General features: G+C 33.6%; 1 protein-coding gene across 1 annotated transcript in view; it reads left to right on the top strand.

Moving 5' to 3' along the window:
- Positions 1–359: 359 nt before the first annotated feature.
- Positions 360–23,419, top strand: part of CCDC39 (coiled-coil domain containing 39) — a 43,839-nt gene continuing 20,779 nt past the window's right edge. The window contains exons 1-9 of the mRNA XM_016138031.2: positions 360–563; positions 6,059–6,178; positions 7,819–7,965; positions 9,080–9,238; positions 9,956–10,048; positions 10,139–10,267; positions 13,221–13,412; positions 21,466–21,569; positions 21,858–21,990. Coding sequence (XP_015993517.2) covers positions 474–563; positions 6,059–6,178; positions 7,819–7,965; positions 9,080–9,238; positions 9,956–10,048; positions 10,139–10,267; positions 13,221–13,412; positions 21,466–21,569; positions 21,858–21,990 — 1,167 coding nt within the window. The 5' untranslated portion in view covers positions 360–473. The remainder of the gene's footprint in view (positions 564–6,058; positions 6,179–7,818; positions 7,966–9,079; positions 9,239–9,955; positions 10,049–10,138; positions 10,268–13,220; positions 13,413–21,465; positions 21,570–21,857; positions 21,991–23,419) is intronic.

The raw sequence follows: 23,419 nt of genomic DNA, 5'->3' as shown, positions 1-23,419 counted from the left end.
TGCAAAGAAAGCCGCGGTTATTCTTCTTCTTAGCTCTCATCTTCCGCCAGCTACTCAGCAGTTGCGTAGCGCATCGCCATTCCTGTACACTCTGGTTCCTCAGCGACTGCAGACGCCAACGATTTTACACTTTCCGGAAGAGCGAGGGGAGACGATCCAGAGCCCCTCTTAGAGGGAATTTTATGCCGGCGCCCAGCAACCCCAGCGAACCTCTGGAGGAGAAAGTTGCCTCGCTCCTGCGCCACTCAAGAGGAAAAAGTTTGCTCTGGATCCAGGGAGTTCTCAACCGGAAGTTTCACCGCCCGATCTGAACGCTTCCTGTTTGGTAACTAAGGACGCGGGACGGTTGCTAGGGCTCCGGCAGCTATTACCCTGAGCTTGCGGGTACTGCGGATTGCCTCGCGTGCTGCTCACCCACCATACGAGAAGGCAGGTTTTTCCTCTAAACCCTGTCTGACGTCCGGTTTGCCGTCATGAGTAGCGAGTTTCTGGCGGAGCTGCATTGGGAGGATGGGTTCGCCATTCCGGTGGCAAACGAGGAGAACAAGATACTGGAAGAACAGGTGAGGACCAGGTGAAGAAGGAGAGGGAAAAGAGGGTCTTTGGGGGACTTTTTCTCGTTAGCAGGAGTACCACATCCTCTTATTTCTCCCCTTTCCTTATCCCATCTCTCGTCTAACGCTCCTCCGCACCATTTTCTGCTTTCCTAATGTGCCCGCTCTTAAATAAATATATATATAATATATTTAATGCTTAACAGGTACTAACATATGTATGTATGCATGTATGCATGTGTGTGTGTGTGTGTGTGTGTGTGTATATATATATATGATAATTGATACTCATGGCTATAAAGCCTGAGTCTTTACTCCCTCCACTCCCATTCCATGCACTCATTTCCCGACTCTTGGGCATGGGAGGAAGGGCTGGTTCCCGCGCCCACTTTTTCCTTTCTCGGAATTCAGCGCATTTTCCAAAGGAACTTCTGAGGTTTGGGTGGCAAGTTATTTGTGGATGTTTATCAACAAAACACGTTCTGGGTGACATTTCTATTTGAGTTCTGCCTATGATAATTAAAGTGTAAAGTGACTCGGAGACATTTTCGTAAAAATGTGATATGTGGCGTTTACAGCTTTTCAAAGCAAGGATTAAGTTATCACAGAATGTTATAGAATATTTTACGTTGTAAGGAATATTTTACACTAGCTTGCAACCAATCCATAGTAGTCGTTTAAAAGAAATTGCAACCAGCTCAGGAAACTTTAAAAAACCTCTAGCAACTGGTCTAAAATTAAAGTTCCACCACATCATAATGTGTTGTGTAGAAGAGGACTCAAGAAGAAATGATGTTTACATTACTTTATAGACTGGAAGAGAAGGTTTTAGCTCCCCTGAAAACTAAAATCCTTCACTTTTGTTTTTCGAATTTTTTTTTATTCAAAATACTCTGACCTATTTACTCATGCCTAATTTAGATGACCGCGGTTTTTGTTTTGGTTTTCAATGAAGAGCAACATTTGGGTATATAAGAAATCTAGCACTAAATACTGAAGAATAATATTAAGAAGCATCCATCCCTGGGTTCAAATTCTATTTACCGGCATTAAACCTGTTTCTTCTTCTGTTAACTGGAGATAAGTAAAACAATTATCTCACAGGGTTGTTATACAACTCTAAGGACATTAATGTAGATTAAAGTTCCATTCAAATGTTAGTTTTTGTTATCAGTGCCATAATAGTTCTCTTACAGGATGTTATATTACTTACATTAACTGTTTTAAAAATATTACGGAGCAATTAATAATCCCTTCACCTGAATAAGTTCTGACATTAAAAAAGCAATTCTTGTAAGTTTAAGATATTCAAACAGAAGGGTATAAAGTAAAAAATATAAGATATTCTTTCTCCAAAGTACCCACTGTTGACCATAGAAGTGACTGTCATGGCATAAACAAATAGTCCAGACATCAAAGTCTATAGACACATAGATAGAAAAGACAAACAGGAGTATTATAAAAATGGAATCCTAATATATGTGCTGTTTTTTACATAAAGACTGAAATTTAATTTTACTTGTATTTAAGAGAAGAAAAAGAAAGGAATTTTTGAATTTCAGGTTAATATTACTTGGTTACAGGAGATAGTGATTGCTAAAAACTTAATATTAAGAGAAATGACAAAAATAAATGTTTTAATTATTATTTTTTAGAAAATGTTTTGTTTTAGTTATAGACAGTATGGGTTGAGTCCCTGCCTTTTCATCTTTTAAATGAATAAATTAGCTCTCTTACACTTCTTTCCACATTTTTTTATCCATTAAAAATAATGGTTTTATTATTTTTCTATTATCAAGGTTTATTTTATTTTTATTCTGTTCAGTGCCCTTAATTTACTGCAAGTGCTTAATCTTAGTTTTATACTTAAAATGATTTAATGGTTCTTAATATAGCCCTTTTTACTAAGTTTGTCTTTTTTTTTGAATTTTTCACTTTGATTTATCTTTTGACTGGTTGGGTTCTACCCTCAAGAGAAGGACCCATAGTACTGTACTTTTCATTCTTTGCATCCTCAGTTGCCAGTCTGATTCCTTTCATTGCCTGCTTTAAGTTTATATTCCTTAAATTATAGTATCAGATCTTCAAGGTGCTTTCTTGATCCAACCCTTCCTTTTGGAGTCCTGTGTTTTCTAATATGGACAATTTCCCCACAGGCCTGTTTTGCAAATGTTAACTTAAGAATTCCCTTTTTCCCTTACTGGGTTGTCACTCTGTTTTCTAGATCACATATTTTCTTTCTTGGATTATTCCTTTTTTAATTTTGTTTTATTTTTTTGATGGAATACTTTCTTGTGCCTCCCTAAGGAAGGGTGTATGTATGGGAGGTAAATGTTCTAAATCTGAAAATGTCTGTATTTGCTTTCACATTTGCTGGTGCTTTGGCTACCTATTAGATTCTAGGTTAAAAATAATTTTTCCACAGAATTTGAAAAATATTGCCCTGTTATCTTCCAGCAGTGTTTTTGGTGTGTAATCTAATTTAGAATGATTTCCATTTCTTTTTAGATTATTTTTTTAGTCTCAATCATATTTTTAATTTTCAGGTTATTTTCTTGTTACTTCTTTTGTAGCTCATGATCTTGTTTTACGAGTATAATATCATTTCCAATCTGTGTGTGTATTTATGCCTGTGTTTAGTTCTTTTCTTTTGTGTCCTTAATTATCTCTTTCCTTCAGGATCTTTTTGTTTATTCGTTTATCTTGATATCCCTCACATGATGTAAGTTTTCAATAAATATTTGGCGGTCTTTGCATGAACTTTTATATTTAAGAAAGAGGCTATAGAATTCTATGGAGAAGGAATTACCAACTTGTGGAAAGTTAATTATTATGCTTTCATTAAAAAGATGTTTTTGTTTTGGGTTCATTATACAATGATAAAAGTCATAATTGATGAAGAAAAATAAGTCATAAAGTTGTATTCATCAAACAACCCAACAGCTAAATACATAAAGGGAAAAACTGTTATAAATGCAAGTAGACCTTGACAAAAATACAGTTATAGTAAGATACTTCAATATTGACCCGTTAGAATTAGATAATTCTAATAGACAAAAATAAGGACATAAAGGATATAAATAATACAATAAAAATAAAAACAGAGAGAGCATATATTCCTTAAATAGAGAATACACATGTTAAAAATATGTCCATAGAACATTTATAAAGATGGTTCATGTGCTAGACTAAACACCAAAAACCTTAATACATTAAAAGTGAGTGATGAACCCTAAAGACACTATGCTAAGTGAAATAAAGTGGACGCAAAGACAACTAGTATATCGTCTCACTTATATGAGTTACTTATGTAGTCATATTCATAGACACAAAATAGAGTGGTGATTTCCAGGGGCTGGGGGGAAGGGGAATGGGGAGTTAGTGTTTAATGAATGGTACAGAGTTTCAGTTTGGGAAGATGAAAACTTTCTGAAGATGGATGAAGGTGATTGTTTTACAACAACGTGAATGCACTTAATGCCACTACTTAATGTACTTTGACGAATGGTTAAAATGATATATGTTATGTTATGTATATTTTACCCCAATTTAAAAAAAACGAGTGACAGAAATTTTATAGGTCACACTCTCTGATCATAAGCCACTAGAATTTATAATAATTTAAAAAATGATCCTCCTTTTTTATACACTGAATGTTTTTGCTCCCTGGCCCCTTCTTATGTTGAAGCCCTAAATCTCAATGTGATTGTCTTTGCAGGTGGGGCCTTTGGGAGGTAAGTAGGTTTAGATGAGGGCATGGGAGTGGGGCCCATGGTGGGAGTAGTATCCTCATAAGAAGAGGAAGAGAGACCAGAACTCTCTCTCCTGGTGTGGTGCACGGACATCAAAGGTGACTGTCTACAAGTCAGGAAGAGAGATTTCACCAGAACCAAATTTGCCGGTACCTGGACCTTAGACTTCCCAGCCTCCAGAGAACTGTGAGAAATAAATTTCTGATTTTTATCAGCCAATGAGTCTACGATATTTTATTTTGACAGCCTGAGCTGACTAAGAAATTCATCTTAAATACTTAGGCAAGTTTCTCAGAAACATTTCTGGATTGCTCTTGTATCAAAGAGAAATTGAAAGGGAAAGGTCACCTATCAGAAAGCAGTAAGAGACTACTTCAAACCTACATCCATGGGAAATAGCAAAAATCTTACTGAGAGGGAGCTTATAGCCTTAAATGCCCTCATTTTAAAATCAGTGTCTTAGCTTAGGTTGCTATAACAAAATATCATAGACTAAGTGATTTAAAAACAATTTACTCCTCACAATTCTGAAGGCTAGAAGTTGAGACCAGGGTGTCAGCATGGCTGAGTTCTGGTGAGAGCTCTTCCTGCCTTGTAGATGGCTCCCTTCTTGCTGTGTTCTCACATGAGAGTATGCTCTGGTTGCTCTCCTCACGAGGACCCAAATCCCACCATGACGGTCCAACCCTCATGTCCTAATTTAAACTTACCTATCTTTCAAAGGCCCCACCTCCGGATTCCATCACATTGAGGATTAGGGCTTCAACATACAAATTTGGGGGTGATATCAACATTCAGGTCATAACAGTCAGTAATACAAAAAGTAATAAAACTAAGAACTCCTTTTAATAAATTAGACAAAAAGAACAACAAAGTAAACAAAAGAGGGAATTAAAACTGAAATTAATAAAATAAGCAAAAATATATATTTAATATTAAGTTTAATAAAATATTAGACATTATAAATTAGTAAATTAATATTTCTTTCTCTTCTAGTTAAAAATTCAATATTTTCTTCTGCACCTTAGAGAACTGTGTTGTGCACTTCCTAGGTTATACCCCACATTTGGGAACCATAGCTAAAAACTAAGGAAGCATATTTTTGTTCTGTTGAGCTTTTATATTGCTGTGAGTGATGACTTATTCTAATAGTCCTGATTATCTATCTTGTAATTTCCTAAAGGTTTTTTTTTGTTTGTTTGTTTATTTCTTTGTTTTACATTTACATTGTTTGTTTTCTACTTAGAGTTCTAATTCAAAGGCACAAAATACATTAAAAAACAAGTTCTAAAGCACATGAGTGTTAGTTCTGTTTTGTTAAGCTTAGCCTAAATCTATTGGTTTTGAATAGGAGTTCAGGGAGAAGCTATTAAGCCTGGTGTCCAGCTACTTTTCAAATTTATGGTTTATAATCTGTTTTTTCTTAAGCTTTGTTACTATGCTCTTGTTGAATTTAGAAATCTTGTAATTATATAATAGAATCTCATTTTTTTCCTTTAAAATGCATAGCCATGGACCCTGCTAATGCTGCAAGTGTGAGAGAGCTTTCTATTCCGTTTTAATACGGTGCTAATTTTCCACACATGATCTCTGAATCACAACACTGTTTCAAAGGGCAGCAGATTTTAAAAGTTCAAATTGATATTTAAAGAAGCAAAATAAATGAAGATTTAAAATCTCTTGATTTTACATCTTTTAATATGGTAAAAACTTAGTGGGACTTTGGCTAATTGTAGCATTTATTATTTACAGTTGTCAAAGCTGCAAGATGAAAGGTCAAGCTTGCAAGATCAGCTACGTGACTATGAGGATCGAATTAATGCTATGACTTCTCACTTCAAGAATGTTAAGCAAGAACTCTCATTTACACAGGTATGTAATGTTGGCATTCATGACATGACCATGTGTAGTCATGGAACATTTTACATTGCATTTACATCTGTGATTTTATTTTACAGATATAAAGGGAAACTTTAGCATAACTACCCTATTGTGACATAACCTTAACTATGAAAGTAGGTTGAAAAGAAGACTTTGAAGCACTCATTACTGCCACCAAGTTCAAGGAATAATTAATTCATTTGAAAGAAGAAATCTTTCAGTTTAACATAATATTAGGCAGCAAATGATATGAGTAGGATACAGTGATGGAAGTGAGGAATGATGGCTTTAAGCATAAACACACCTAATATAACACATTATAGAGTTTCTGTCTACTTTTTAATTATTCAACACAACCCATTGAGGGCTTTTGAGTGTAAGCAAATAGTCCACACACTTCAATAGCCCTTAGAGCACCATAGTATTTTAAAATAGTTTAAGAATATAAATTTATAATGATATCTTGAGATAATCGAATTATATTTAGGAGACTACTTAGGATAACTTGAGAAAGTATAATGTATTTTAGAACTATTACACAAGTAACAAAGATTAAAACTTAGGGTGATTAGTTAAATAAGCATCTGTTTTATGGACAGTCTATTCATGTGAGGGACCTCATTCCTTGATGATACTCAACAAATCAGACAGCTCAGCAAATCAGCATTGAAGAGTTTACTAACTTCCATCTCTAACTATTTTTTTTTAAATGCATCTACATTTCTTTGAAAAAGCATGTGTTTCTTAAAAATGAAGTGTATTGTTTTTTAATACCAATTTATAATCAATATAGATAAGTAACTTTCATGGTTTAACAAGTGTTATTAGAAAGTTAAAAATTTAATGAACTTCTAAAAATAATACTCAAGATTTTTGAACCCTGATGTGATTAAATAATAAACTGTTTGGAACAACGTCTTTTACTCAAATTAATAAACCACTGAGTTGGGGATTTGAGAGAGACTCTGTAGGCATATTTCATTAAAGTCAAACCTTAATTAACTAGGATAATAGAGACAAAAGACAATAAACTTCCGACAACACTAACAACTTTAATAGTATAAAAATTATACTGACGGGATAAGTTTAAAGCACTATTAGATCAGTAGTCAACAAATACTATTTTATTAAGTATAGCATAACACAAAGGCATGATTGTATATAATGCATTATAAGAAATATTTATAAACATCAGTGTTTATATAATTATTTAAAAATTATGTTTGTTAATTAGAATATGTGATCAATTCATATAACCATCCCATTTGCCAAGTATGTTTTAGTCAATTTTCTTTCTTATTTTTAGGTAAGTAATGAGTCTGTCATATCGTTTTAAGTCTCACTGTATAAACTTCGGTTTTCTGCAATTTCCCTATACCAACATAATATCTGAAAACTGCTAACAACAATATTTTCTCCTACCACTTTCCATGAACTGACTTCCTTACAACTACTAAGCAACACTGACTATACTGAATCACAGTCTAATGGTGTGTATGTTTAGAAGTGAAATTAATATGTAATCGAAGTGTTTTGTGAGAACTTTGTTAATTTTTTTATCTAATGGGTTATTATAAATATTTTTTAGTATTAAAATTTAAAGACTTTCTATCTCGTATATTATTCTATAGGCTCTTTGCAAAGCTAGGGAGCATGAGATTGAAAGTGAAGAACATTTTAGGATCATTGCTGAAAGAGAACTGGGACGACTGAAGAATGAAATCCAACGACTAGAACATGAGATGGCTTCAATACAAGAAAAGAAAAGTGATAAAGAAGTATGTGTTGAAAAGTTAGTTAAAATTTTGTTTTATTGTTCCTTTTCCCTCACCAAACTAACATTGATTTTTTTTTTTTTCTGATGAGAAAAGCATTCATTAGTTTCCTGACATGTACTTATTGATTTTTGGACAATGAGAGGCACACTGAACTGTGATTTGAATAAAACAATGATAAAATGTTACATTTATTTTCCCAATATTCATTTAAAAAATACTCATTGAGCCTTACTATGAGCAAAGTATCATGTTGGTTGCTTGTTATATGATACTGGGTATATTTATTCATAAGTGCTACATTTTTAAAAACCACATTAAAAATTACTTTTGATTTTGAATTTCATTTTTTATTCAAAAATTTTACCCTACATATTAATTTATCAGTTTGTGACTAATATTAAATGACTACCCATTTTTCTCTTCTCCTTAGTTTTTAGTTACCTGATTTGGGAGCTCTTTCCAAATTTGACTCTTCTCTTTACATATGCATATACATGTGGAAATGCACACATATATATGTATAGGTACACACATACATATTTTTAATATCAACATGTATTTCTTTTTATATTCACTTGTTTTCTTTTATGAATCTAGATTTGTTAAATGAATACATTTGCAGACATACTTTTATCTATTTAACTGCTGTATTTATTTCAATTACAAGTACTTCCATAATTTCTGTATAAGAAACCTCTTAGAGGTATCAGTCTGGTTTGAAACCTCTTAGAGGTATCAGTCTGGTTAGCATATCAAGCACATTATTTTTACTAAGATTGTACATCCACTTGGATGGATTTGGTGGAGTGACTAATGAGATTGCTCTAGGGGAACCACCCTAAAGCCTTTTTAAACAACCATTGGCTCAGCTACTGTTCTCAACTTTATATAATCATTTCCCCTCTATTTTACAACTAAAGACTTAAAATATAAGTCTGGTATCATATAATTAAATATGGTATGGTATACACAATCTGGAGGTCAGGAACATGGACTGGGAATTCTTTCCTTTTTAATATGTTCTGTAGTATGTAATGTTATTTTTATTACTTTTTATCTTATATAGTAAATAATGTTTTGTACTCTCCCCCGGTCCCCTCTCTTTGGCTATTAGAACAACATATTTAAATATACTCAAAAATTAGATGGTTTGAAATGTCAAATGAACTGGGACCAGCAAGCATTGGAGGCCTGGTTAGAAGAATCAGCTCGTAAAGACAGTGATGCCTTCACTCTTCAGAAGTATGCACAACAAGATGACAATAAAATCAGGGTGAGAAATTAGAAATCGTAACGGTTTCTCTGAGTCTGCAGTATGTCAACCTTTTATCTAAATCGAACTTAATATTTTAAAGAAGCTGCTCTGAAACATTTTTGGGTCATAGTTTCTACTGAGAATCTAATAAAGCCAACTATCCTTTCTCTAGAATAATGACTGTATTCAAATACCCACAAATTTTTGCCGAAAGTTTTACAGATCTTCCAAAGCTCTTTTACCATTTAGGGATCCTTGGAGTCCAGGTTAGGTATCCTGATTGAGAAGAGTTCTCAAAAGTATTTCAGAAAAGTGTTTGTACTAGAACTATGTATAAGTATTTTAACTTTTTTTTCCTAAATAATAATTTGAACATTCCATATAGTTTTTGCTGATTTGAGAGTATAGTGCTATTGCTTATTTAATATTATAACTATTAGTGAAATCGGGTAATACCTTAGTGAAACATGCTATTTTCTAATAGACTTAATACCAAATGCATTACTTTAAATAATTAAAATGGGAAATTGTTTAATTTTTTTTTCTAACATACTTTGAAAAGTATTAAAAATCCTTTTAAAAACAATTGAGTTTCATTGCAGCCCTTTTGGGTTAAAAGATAAAGATATGTATTATTTTGTAGTTGTTTTAGATATCAAATAATTGTATTTCTACAACATAATATTTAATATAAAATGGTAATTGTGAATATTTTTGCATGTAACTATATCATAGGTACTGACCCTGCAATTAGAAAAACTGACTTTGGAATGTAATCAGAGAAGAAAGGTACTTGACAACGAACTTACAGAGACTCTAAGTGCTCAGGTTGGTTTAGTGAAGACTTTTGTTAATTGTCAGTAATGTTTACAAAAGCACCTAAGTTCAGGGAATGATTATTTGCTCTCTATTTGACAGTTAGAATTGGATAAAGCAGCACAAGATTTTCGTAAGATTCATAATGAAAGACAAGAACTCATTAAACAATGGGAGAATACAATAGAACAGATGCAGAAGAGAGATCAAGACATTGATAACTGTGCCTTGGTAAAGTAATTGTTCAGTCCTTGCATTGTTCAGCTGTGTTTATCTCTTTTTGTATTTAACTTGTTCATTTCAAATGTAAATCACATTGTTATCTGAAAGTCACTTACGTAGGAGATTCAATTTTTTCAGAGCTGACTCTATACATTTAGAAATGTGTTACGAATATTATTTATTTATGGTGTAATGCCAAAGACTGGATCCTGTCATCTCTGAAGTGTGGAACAAGAGAAAGTCAACAGATAATGTTATTGCAGTGAAACCAATGCCCTACTTACACACAGTTATTGAAGGAGCCTTGGATTTAACATGTGCTCTATCTGGCCACACAGTAATCACAGATGTAGGAAAATTAGCCTCGGAGAGAGCCAGGAGACAGAAGGGAGAGTCAGGAAAAAAACTTAGATCACAATAAAGTTTCACTTTTGAAGCTGAGGTACTAATAAGGAGGTAGAAGCCGGAAGGGGAGGAATACCACATAATTAAACACAGACCTAGTGTTATCTTTTGCTACTTTCTGAGGCAATTTAGGAGAAATTTTTTGGAAATCATTAAGAGGTGAAATATAGGTGATTAAAAATGGGAAGATTAGGGAAAGTTGAGAAGGAGAAGGACTTGAGGAGGAAAGAAGGCAGATGAGAAGATGTAACTTTCATTCCGAATCTACCCATGAAAGCATTTGGCAAGCAGCTCAGGTCACTGGGAGTTTGGAATTCTGATATCTGGATGTGGTTTACTTGTTTATACAAATGTGTTATTCCTTTATTTTAAATTTCTGTAAGCGACCAACATTTTATCAACAAAATGGCCTTAAAAGGGAAAAGGGATAACTAATCTTAACTATGAGTCTCTCTTAATTCTTAATGCTGATGTTGTTTTTTTTCTTTTTCTTGACTTCTTACTGCTTTCAAATATCAAGTCCTGACTGCTTCCTCTATGTAAATCAAATATACCCAGTCCAAGAATCGCAGATCCAAGATTGTATTCTCATGCAGCCTCACAGCTAAATTGACTCAGCTTGCTGATTGGTCAGAATACACAACTTGTAGCTCCCTGGTCATATTCACAGTGGTTCTTATTTACAAATTGACATCTCCTGACTGTCTGTATTATAAGAGACTAGGGAGGGTGCTAAGAGGTGGCTCCATAGGTAGAGGTATGCTTCTACGTATTTAACACCTACCTGGCTTCCATTTTGTAGCATTTCTAATTTCTGTGGTTTAACTACTTCATACCAGCAGGACTCCACTGAACATGGAGTTGAGAAGAGATGTGTAAGTCAGCTGTGGTGAGCTACTGAGAGTGGATTCACAACACCAGAAAATTAAATCTGAAATTGGGCGCTTTTGTTGCCCTTCCTCCAAAATAATTCCTGCTTCCTCACTGTCTTCTTGACAGGAGTCTGACCATAGGATCCTGAACTTGGCTTCTTAAAAGAAACTTTTACATTATTTAGAAAAGAAAAAATATTTTTCTACTATGCTTTCATTTCAGTGTAAAAATATTAGACTTATTAGTAAAAGCCTTACCTATAGAGAACTTAACTGTGTGTAGATAGCACTGTTAAAACATGTGAACATTGAAGTCAGTATTAGAGCAACTGATTAAGTGGTAGAAAAATCACTTTAAAGCAGGAAATTCTAGAATGATCATTTGACATATATAAACCTGACATATATTTGACCTGTCCTTTGGTTGAATGAACACAGTAGTTATATAGAATGCTACAATTATAGAATGCTAATTGTTAGTTATAAGAATATATAGGAATACTAGATTAAACAAATTTATAAAATTTTTTAAGTGCAGTGCACTTCAAATATCCATTTAATATGCTAATGTGTACACTATTACAAACAAAATTTCTAAAACTTAACTGATATCAGAACCTATTCCTCCCCCCAACACCCTTAGTTATTGGATGGGACCCTAATTTGGAAAACTTGAAAGAAATGTATTTTAGGGTAAATTTTTCTTCTCCCTCCAATTCATCCAACATACTGCCATAACAATCACTTGTAAAAACTGCATATGATCTTTTTTCCCCAGTTCTAAAATCTGTTCCACATTGCTTTAAAGTTGACCCTTTTTAACAAGACAGTTGAAAAATTGAATTTCTTCACAGTTTGGCCCTAACCTCTACCTTTCTAGCCTCATCCCTTTCATTTTCTTCTTTTCTTTCATTAAATTTTTTGGGAAGACATTGGTTAATATAATTATATGTTTCAAGTGTACAATTCAATAATATATCATATGTATATTGCATCGTGTCTTCACCACCCAAAGTCAAATCTCCTGTCTACCCCTCCTTAATATATCTCCATTCTAACCCTGCCCTCCCACTTCGCACTTTAACCACAATGGAGTTTTTATGCCTCTCTATTTATCTTCTTAGGCCTTACTCAGACGAAGCCTCCTAGGTAATGCCTTTTAATGATTCCTCTTGGGTAGACTTCATCTCTTTGTTCCCATGGTACTTTGTCCGTATCTCAGTTACTACTATCTATATCCTATTTATTTCGTACTGTCATGACCAGCAAAAAGCCCAAGTGGAGTCATTCTTATTGAAGCCAATAACTAAAATGCTATTCTCAAAAGACGAAAAAAAAAAAAACTGGTTCTGTGAAATATTTGGAAAAATTCATTGAAATCCAACTTTCTATGTGAAAAATATTTAACACCGTTATATTTTTTAAAGGTCACTTTTCATTTATAAAAGATTGACCTTTATCTCTTTAGCAGGTAGATAAAAGAATATACAGAGACCTTTAAAAATATGAGCTTATTGTTTTTGTGTGTAGCATATTAATTTGTTTTTATTTATATGAAAATAGTCTCAGGAAGTTTTGAAAAATAAATATTGAATATAATAATAGAAAAATAAAAACTAAATTCTTTTTAATTTTAGTTTTGTTCTTATATTAAATGTATATTTAACTTTTTTTTTCAATCCTAGGCAGTAGCAAGGCTAAAGCAGGAAACGAGAGAAAAAGAAAGTTTTATTAAGGAAAAGATCAAGTTTTTGGAAAGTGAGATCGGAAATAACGCAGAGTATGAGAAAAAAATTTCAGTTGCTGATCGTAAAGTTTTAAAATGTAGAATGGAATATCAGCAGCATGAAACTAATAGGAATCAGTTGAAGGATGAGGTATGTCAACTAAAAAGACTAGTTTGTGTGTTTATGACAAATTACTATAAAAATAAGCGTAAAGCCTTTCTTTTGATTAAGGAACTGCCTTCTAGTTCTTTTTGTTTCATCCCTTCATGTTGTGGAAATTTTAGAATTCTCTGACTGAGCCCCTGATTGGTGAAGGGGGTGGGGGTGGGGGTGGGAATTTCCATTCACATCATGGGTGGTGTGAAGGGCTCAGTGCCCAACTTGCCTGTCACATATGTTTTGTAAGTGATCTAGGCAAAAGGTTCCCGAAGGGTCTAGACTGGAAATCATAATTATAACCAGCAAATGGGCAAATGTGAAGGTGAATATTGACATTGTAGATAACTAAAAGTGTCTTTCTAGTACTATATGTGTATGGTAGTTTTAACTCTTAAATTCTAGGTGGAGTGATCTGTTTAAATTAAGTTTCATCTGGTAGTGGGACAATGTAGTGGCAAAATACCTTGAAACAGACTAAGAACAAAACTTCTGCTTTGTTCTTGTCTTCTTTTACTAGAATACACGCCAATTAGATTATTCTGTAGGGAGAGGTACTGAAGATCCCTTTGGTTAGCAGTAAAGGAATCCTTAAGAAATTTGTGCCTTGAGACTATATTATCTGAAGTTACCACTGTTTAGTTGGGATGTCGGAATATTGTATAGCATTTTATCCTTTAAGTTGTTATATTTTTTATTTCTGATAAAAAAGAAAAGATTTTTCTGCCCAAAGAGAATAATTACTTAAGATCCTAAAAAAGTTAAATAAATATTGCTGCTAATAGCTCATTCTTAAACATTTTAAAGTTTAAACCAGTTGCATAAAAGAATGCAGAGATTCATTCATTCATTTATTCATAATTTGTTTTTTGAGATATAACTTACATACCATACTTCACCCTTTTAAATTTAATTCACATACATAATTGAATGTACAATTCAATGGCTTTCAGTTTATTTGCAGAAGTATGCAACCATCACCACTATCTAATATTAGAATATTTTTGTCTCTTTAACAATAAACCTCATACCACTAGCAAGCATACCCCTTTCCTCGCTCCCCCAGTCCCTGGAAACTACTAATCTACTTTCTGCCTCTATGGATTAGCCTCTTTTAGACATTTCATATAAATGAAATCATATAATGTGAGGGCTTTTATGTCTGGATTCTTTTACCTACATAATGCTTTCAGGTTTATCCATGTGTAGCATGTAGCAGCACTTCATTCTTTTCTCCAACTTTTTCTATTGTGGTAAAATACATATGACATAATTTACTCTCTTAACCATTTTTTTTAGGAAAATTTTTTTTATTGATAATGCTAAATTTATACTTTTTAAAAATATTTTTTTATGGTGACATTGATTAACGAAATCCAATGTTTCAGCTGTACGCTTTAACAATAAGGCATATATATATTTACACTGTGTATTCATCTCCCATAGTTAGATTTCTTTCTGTCACCACATATTTGACCTCTATTACACCGTCTATCTCCTCTCTCCCACTACCCTCTACTCCCTACCCTCTGGGAACCACTAGTCTATAGTGCATGTCCAAGAGTCTCTGCTTGTTTGTCTTGTTCATTTGTTGCTTTTAGGTTTATATCCCACATATAAATGACATCATGTGCTTTTCAACTTTTTGAGTCTTATTTCACTTAGTATGTTTATCTTGAGGTCCATCCATGTTGTCGCAAATGGCGGTATTTCGTTTCTTCTTATGGCTGAGTAATAGTCCATTGTTTATATGTACCACAGCTTCTTTAGCCAGTCATCTATCGTAGGACACTTTGCTTGCTTCCAAGTCCTGGCCACTGTGAATAATGCTGCTATGAACATTGGTGTGCAAATATCTTTTCGGATATGAGTTTTCAAGTCTTTGGGATAAATACCCAGTAGAGGGATTGCTGGATCATATGAAAGATCAATTCTTAGTTTTTTGAGGAACCTCCATACTGTTTTCCTTAGTGGCTGTACCAATTAGCAGTTCCACCAGCAGTGTATGAGGGTTCCTTTTTCTTCGCATCCTCTTCAACATTTTTTATTATTTATCCTGTTGATTATAGCTATTCTAACAGGTATGAGATGGTATCTCATTGTGGTTTTGATTTGTAATTCCCTAATAGCTAGCGATGTTGAGCATCTTTTCATATATTTGTTGGCCATTTGTATGTCCTCTAGGGAGAAATGTCTGTTCAGGTCCTCTGCCCATTTTGTAATTGGATCGTTCATTTTTTTGTTGTCATTGAGTTGTATGAGTTCTTTGTATATTTTGGTTATTAGGCCCTTATCGAAGACATTGCTTACAAACATATTTTCTCATTTGGATGGTTGTCTCTTTACTGACAATTTCTTTTTCTGAGCAGAAGCTTTTAAGTTTGATATAGTCCTATTCATTTATTTTAGCTTTTACTTCCCTTGCTTTTGAGGTCAAATTCATAAAATCCTCTTTAAGTCCAAGGTTCTTGAGTTTAGTTCCTATGTTTCTTCTATGCATTTTATGGTTTCGGGTCTTATATTTAGGTCCTTAATCCATTTTGAGTTAATTTTGGTGTGTAGTGATAGACAACAGTCTAGTTTCATTCCTTTGCAGGTGGCTTTCCAGTTTTCCCAGCACCATTTATTGAAGAGGCTTTCATTTCTCTGCTGTATGTTTTTGGCTTTTTTTGTCAAAAATTATTTGCCCATATAAATATGGGTTTACTTCTGGATTCTTGATTCTGTTCCACTGGTCTGTGTATCTAATTTGCTGTCAATACCATGCCATTTTGATTACTGTCGATTTGTAGTATATTTTGAAGTCAAGCAGAGTGATGCCTCCAGCCTCATTTTTTTTTCTCAGGATGGCTTTGGCAATTCGGGGTCTTTTGTGCTTCCACACAAATATGGTGATTTTTTTGTTCTATTTCTTTAAAAAATGCCAATAAGATTTTTTAAATCTGTATAATGCTTTAGGTAATATGGTCATTTTAACTATTTTGATTCTTCCAGTCCAAGAACGTGGAATATCTTTCCATTTTCTTTGTATCATCTTCGATTTCTTTTAAAAGGATCTTGTAGTTTTTATTATGTAGGTCTTTCACATGATTTGTTAGATTCATTCCTAGGTATTTTATTCTTTTTGTTGCAATTGCAGAGGCATTATTTTTTCCACTTCTTTTTCTAACGCTTCGTTATTAGAGTACAGGAACTCTATGGATTTTTGAACGTTGTTTTTGTATCCAGAAACTTTACTGTATTTGCTTATTGTTTCTTGTAGTGTTTTTGTGGAGTCTTTAGGGTTTTCTATATAGAGAATCATGTCATCTGCAAGTAGTGACAGTTTGACTTCTTTGTTTCTTATTTGGGTGCCTTTTATAACTTTCTCTTGTCTGATCACACTTGCTAGGACCTTCAATGTTATATTGAATAACAGTGGTGATAGTGGACAGCCTTGCCTTGTTCCTGACCTTAGAGGGAAGGTTTTAGCTTTTCGCCATTAAATATAATGTTGGCTGAGAGTTTGTCATATATGGCCTTTATTATGTTAAGGTACTTTCCTTCTATACCGATTTTGTTAAGTGTTTGATTATAAATGGATGCTATATCTTGTCAAAGGCTTTTTTGCATCTATCGATATGATCATATGATTCTTATTTTTTAATTTGTTTATGTGGTGTATCCCATTAATCGATTTGCATATGTTAAACTATCCCTGTGCCTCTGGGATGAAGCCCACTTGGTCGTGATATGTAACCTTTTTAATATGTTGCTGTATTCGATTTGCTAGTATCTTATTTAGGATTTTTGCATCAGTGTTCAGGAGAGATATTGGTCTGCAGTTTTCTTTTTTTGTGTGATCTTTACCAGGTTTTGGTATCAGAGTAGTATTGGCCTCATAAAATGAGTTGGGAAGTATTACCTCCTCTTCAATTTTTTGGAAGAGTTTGAGGAAAATAAGTATTAAATCTTCTTTGAATGTTTGGTGGAATTCTTTGGTGAAGCCATCTGGTCCTGGACTTTTACTTTTTGGTAGGTTTTTGATGATTGTTTCAATTTCCATACTGCTCATCTGTCTATTTAGATTTTCCTGTTCTTCTTGATTCAGTCTAGGAAGGTTGTATTTTTCTAAGTACTGGTCCATTTCTTGTAGATTATTAAATTTGGTGTTATGTACTTTTTCATAGTATTCTTGTATGGTTCTTTGTATTTCTGTGCTGTCAGTCATAATTTCCCCTCTTTCATCTCTAATTTTGTTTATTTATGTTCTTTCTTTTCTCTTTAGTGAGTCTAGCCAGGGGTTTGTCAATTTTATTAACCTTGCATTTATTTTTTCTATTCTTATTTTGTATTCAATTTCATTTATTTCTGCTCTAATTTTGATAACTTCTTTCCTTCTGCTGACTTCAGGCCTCATTTCTTCTTTTTCTCATTTTTTAAGATGAAGCGGTAGGTTGTTTATTTGGGCTCGTTTCTGTTTTTTGGAGATAAGCCTGTAATGATATTAACTTTCTTCTTATGACTGCTTTTGCTTTTGCCATGTCCCAAAAGTTTTGATATGTTGTACTGTCATTATCATTCTCTTCTGTGTATCTCTTGATCTCTCTTTTTATTTCTTTGTTGACCCAGTTATTCTCAGTAGCATGTTGTTTAATCTCCATGTATTTGTGGTTCTTCCTGCTTTCTTTTAGCAGTTGATCTCTAGTTTCAAAGCATTATGTTCAGAGGATACGGTTGGTATGATTTCAACCCTCTTATATTTGTTGAGGCTATCTCTGTGTCCTAGTATGTGGTCAGTCCTTAAGAATATTCCATGTGCACTAGAGAAGAATGTGTAAGTAGCTGTTTTGGATGGAAGGCTCTGTAAATGTTAATTATGTCTAGTTGGTCTAATGTGTCATTGAAGGATGTGATTTTCATATTGATTTTCTGTTTGGATGATCTGTCCATATCCAACAGTGGGGTATTTAGGTCCCCTACTATGATAGTTTTTTGATGTGTTTCACCCTTTAGTTCTGTTAGTAATTGCTATATATATTTCAAGGCTCCCTGATTGGGAGCATAGATATTAATAAGGGTTATATCTTCTTGGTGATTCCTTTTATCATTATGAAGTGTCCCTCAGTATCTTTTTTTACCTTTTTTATTTCGAAGTCTATATCATCTGATTTTAGTACCACTACTTCCACTTTTCTCTGAATGCCATTTGCTTGAAATATTATTTTCCAGCCTTTCACTTTGAGTCTGTATTTGTCTTTGGAGCTGAGATGTGTCTCCTTGAGGTAGCATATGGTTGGGTTTTGTTTTTTGATCCAATCTGCAACTCCGTGCCTTTCTATTGATAAGTTTGGACCATGTACATTTAGGGTGATTATTGAAATATGAGGTCTTTTTATAGCCATTTTATCTTTCTGGTAGCTCAGGTTTCCATTGCTTCCTTGTCCTTGTGTTTCTGTTTTCTTTATTTCTTTATTTTGGTTGGCTCTTGTAGATTTTCCCTCTGTTTCTTCTTGTTTTATGTCATGTACTTCAGTTCTGAACCTTTGGTGTGTGGTTACAATTATGAGTATGTAAAGGAAAATTATATATATACAGTTGTCTATTTTCTTCTGCACATGCCATATCTTCATTCCCCTTCGGGAATTTGGATCTTTGAATCGTCCTTTTTTCAGTCACTCTCGTCTCATTTGTTCCTATGTATGCTGAATGTTCATTACTATTTTGCTGTAGCAATCGTCTTCTTATTGTTTAAGCTTATAATGCCCTGTTCTTAGTAAGGGTTGCACTCCTCTGCTTCTATTTGCTTGATAGTCACCTTACTCCTAAGTGTGTGTGTGTGTGTGTGTGTGTGTGTGTGTGTGTGTGTGTTGTCATTTTGTTTTAGGTTAGGTCACCCCTTTCAGTATTTCCTATAGTGCAGGCCTCATAGTGGAGAATTCTCTCAATTTTTGAATGGTTGGAAAGGTCTTAATTTCTCCTAAAGGAGAAATTAACTGGGTACATTATTCTAGGCTGGTAGTTCCTTTCACTTAATAGTTTAAATATTTGATTCTATTTCTTTCTGGCTTGTAAAGTCTGTGCTGAGAAGTCCGACAATAATCTAATGGCTTTTTCTTTATATGGTACTGTTTTCTTCTCCCTGGCTGCCCTGAGAATTCTTTGTTATTCGTTTTTGATAACTTTAACACAGTGTGTCTTGGTGAAGACCTTTTTGGGTTGAGATAATTGGGTGTTCTGTTTACTTCTTGAATTCCAAGCTCCAGGTCATTCCTTAGATTTGAGAAATTCTCATTCATTATTTGTCTGAAAATGCTTTGTAGTCCCTGCTCCTTTTCCTCGCCTTCGGTAATGCCCATTATTCTTATGTTTCCTCTCCTGATGGTGTCAGCTAATTCTTGTATTTCTCTTTCATTATTTTTTATACTTCGTTTTTTCTCTTCTTCCTTTTGATTTATTTCTAGATTTCTGTCTCTGATATCACTGATCCTTTCCTCCATCTCTTTCCCAAGCTTGCTATTCCATTTTTCAATTCTTGCAGTGTGCTATTTTTATCTCCAGAAGATCTATTCTGTTCTTTTTGAGGGTTTCAATCTCCTTGCTAAAGAACTCATTGTGCTCATCTAGTTGTTTTTCAGGTCCTGAAATTGTTGATATGATTCGTTTTGGAAGTCACTGAGTCATTTAAGTCACCTATTTCTATAAGTTCATTTTCTGGAGATTTTTCTCTTTCTTTCTGAGATGCCTTGTCACCTTGGTTTTTTATAGTGTTTAATGGACTATTTCTGCACCTGGACATTAATGGAAGTGTATTCTGCTGTGGTAGCTCTTATGCACAGATCTCATACTCACATGTTCTGGTGTGCATTTTGGGTGTTTTTTGTTGAGTTTTAGATATTCAACTTATTGTTGTTTCAAGGGGAGAGATCTGGGGACATCTTCCACATTGCCATCTTTCTCCAGCTCTTAACCATTTTAAAATGTGCATATAGTTCGGTCTTTAAGAGGCTTTGCTTTTTGGTAGATCACATTTGTAATCAGAGTTGTTGGACCTCTTTTTATTACTTCTGAGGACATTTGTGGCCTGCTATCTTCTAAGCTACTGATTCTAATACATTCCTAATGTTGTGCAACCATCACCACAGCCTATCTTCACATTTTGTTAATCGCTTCATCTTTTGATGAATACTTGGGTTGCTACTATGTTCTAGCTATTGTGAATAATGCTATTGTAAACAGGGGTGTACAATTATCTCAATAATTGCTAGATCATATGGTAATTCTATTTTTAATACTTTGAGGAAGGTCCACACTGTTTTCTACAGTGACTGTACCATTTTACATTCTCACCATCAGGGCATAATTTTTCCATATCCTTGTCCACACCTGTTTTTTTTGTTTTATTATTATTTTTTGATGGTAACCATCCTAATGAGTGTGAAGTAGTATTTTATTGTGGTTTTGATTTGCATTTTCCTAATGATTAATGATGTGGAGTATCTTTTCCTGTGCTTATTGGCCATTTGTACATATTTTTTTTGGGAAATGTCTATTCAAGTCCTTTGCCCATTAAAAAATTTTTTGTTGTTGTTTTTTAGAATTTCTCTACATTCTGGATATTAATCCCATATCACAAATATGATTTGCAAATATTTTCTCGCATTCTTTGGGTTGCCTTTTTACTCCATTGATAATTGTCTTTTGATGCACAACAGCTTTTAATTTTGATGAAGTCTAATTTGTCTATTATTTCTAGTATCGCCTGTGCCTTTAGTGTCATATCCAAGAAATCATTGCTGAATCCAGTGTTCTGAAGCTTTTGCTCTAATGTGCTTTTAACACACATATGTAGGTCTTTATAATTTGGCAGTATTATGTAACAATTCATTAAAATTTAATATTAGATCAAAAAGAAAAACTTAATATGTGTTACAGCAACATGGTTGCTGTGTTTATAGGTGTGATGTAGGTTAGAAATGAAAGTATTCAGAAAAGAACTTCTTAGAAATGAAATTAATTATAAGATATAAAGTAAATATGTAATTTTTGTTTGTTAACTAATAAATAGCTGGACTCTTTAAAAGCCACTGTGAATAGAAGTTCCAGTGATTTAGAAGCTTTGAGGAAAAATATTTCCAAAATAAAGAAGGATATTCAAGAAGAAAAAACAAGGTAAGAAAAAAGCTACATAAATATGTTAATAGTTCTTGACTACTAGAAAAATTATTTTTTTGGTTAAATAACTACAAAATTAGCCACTAAATAACTAAATTAAAAAAATTTCCTTTTTTTTTTTATGACAAAGGCTCAAGAGCCTTAAATATATATTGGTAAGAAAAATGCTTATGGCCTAAGAAACCTTCTAGGCATATGAAAAAATCTCAGGATAAACTAGTTATTGTTTGTTTTCATTAAATACTTTTTAGACATGTTTTCCGTTTTTCCTCAAACTTTTTTTAGATTGCACAAAATTAAAAATCATAATCAGAGTACAAAAAAAAAATTAAAGAAGCTAACTGAGAAAACTATGTCTGTGGAAGAGAAAGCTACCAATTTGGAAGATATGCTACACGAGGAGGAAAAAGGTGTAAAGGTAAAGTTTAATTTTAATTGAAAAAAATCAGCAAATTTAGCAATAGCAAGTTTTGAGATTGGAGAAGTAGGTCTTTAAGAGGCTTTGCTTTCTGGTGGGATCACATTTGCAATCAGTTGTTGGACCTCTTTTTACTGCTTCTGAGGATGTTCATGACCTGCTGTCTTGTTAGGCTCCTAAGTCTGCGTTTGCTCCACTTTCAGCATTTAACTTTGGTGTCTCCTTTTAAAGTTAGCCCCTTTACCTTAGCTTCCATGCTTTCCCAATATTGACTGTGTCCACGTCCCAGCTTGTCATCCATATATATGTTTTTATATTACAAACATACCTTGAAAAGTGCCCTTGTTTTACAACCAATTTCTACATGATTATCATCTTTTCTGTCTGTAAGCAAATTCCCCCCAGTGGTCTACATTCATTTCCTGTATTTCATCATCCACTATTACTATCTCTTTAACTTCTTACAGCCTGGCAGTATTTATTGGTAAACGGCTCTTAAAGGCTATCACTTGACGAACTACTGGCATCCGCCCTTCTACCTTAATATCTTTGGTATGCTGGTAGTATTAAAATCAATTTTTGAGGAACTAGAAAAGGTTGATTTACCATTTCCTCTTTGAAAACTTCAAAGTGATTGTGTGACCTTTCACCATAGGCACTATTCCTTGCTTTGAACATTTTTTGAGAGGGAAGAAGAGGGGCACCTGAAGATGGTGGCAAAAATCCCTCATTTGCTGAGGCTTATATCAAATATGGTTTCACTTACATTTGGGTAGGATTGACTTCCTCAGTGTGCTATCGTGTGCTTAAAATTCCTGAGTAAGGAAGTCATGCGGCAATCCTGACTTGAGTGGTATTTGAGTCCAAATTGTATATTATCTTTTTAAAAAGTTATTTTTCCCCCCAATGGCATGATTTTTTTTTTTTTGTAAAACATGAGATAGGACAGTATTAGAACTTTTCATAAATCTGTAAAAACTATGCAATTTATATGAAATAGAACTTTTGGTGACAGAATGAAAAACTAGTGACATTTTTCAAAAAATTAGCTGAATTAGAAAAAAAAATATTGCAGCATGTGTAGATGTGTAGTGATTGTGCTTTAGCAGGATTGTGTTCATAATCTTGGTTTTTATAGATGTTAGATATCAACCCTATATGTTTTGGAGAGGTACTGTGTTATTCACCACCAAGCAATGACTTTAAAACTGCCGGGCAATCTTTGAGAAGATATTAAACCCAATGAAAATTGTCTACTATGTGAAAGTAATGTATTTTATATAATTATATCAGATTATATTTCTTGATTTGTGAAAACTTAAATTTGCCAGTCACAGATGTCTTTGTTTTATGTCAAGGTTCATTGGTCGCTAAAGGGCAATATGCTTATCTGGATATAGGAACACGGAGGGAAATTATTTCAACACTT

This window comes from Rousettus aegyptiacus, unplaced genomic scaffold (assembly GCF_014176215.1).
Source record: "Rousettus aegyptiacus isolate mRouAeg1 unplaced genomic scaffold, mRouAeg1.p scaffold_m13_p_4, whole genome shotgun sequence".
Classification (NCBI taxonomy): Eukaryota; Metazoa; Chordata; class Mammalia; order Chiroptera; family Pteropodidae; genus Rousettus; species Rousettus aegyptiacus.
Note: the sequence above shows the minus strand (reverse complement) of the source record. Positions and strands in the feature narration are given on the sequence as shown.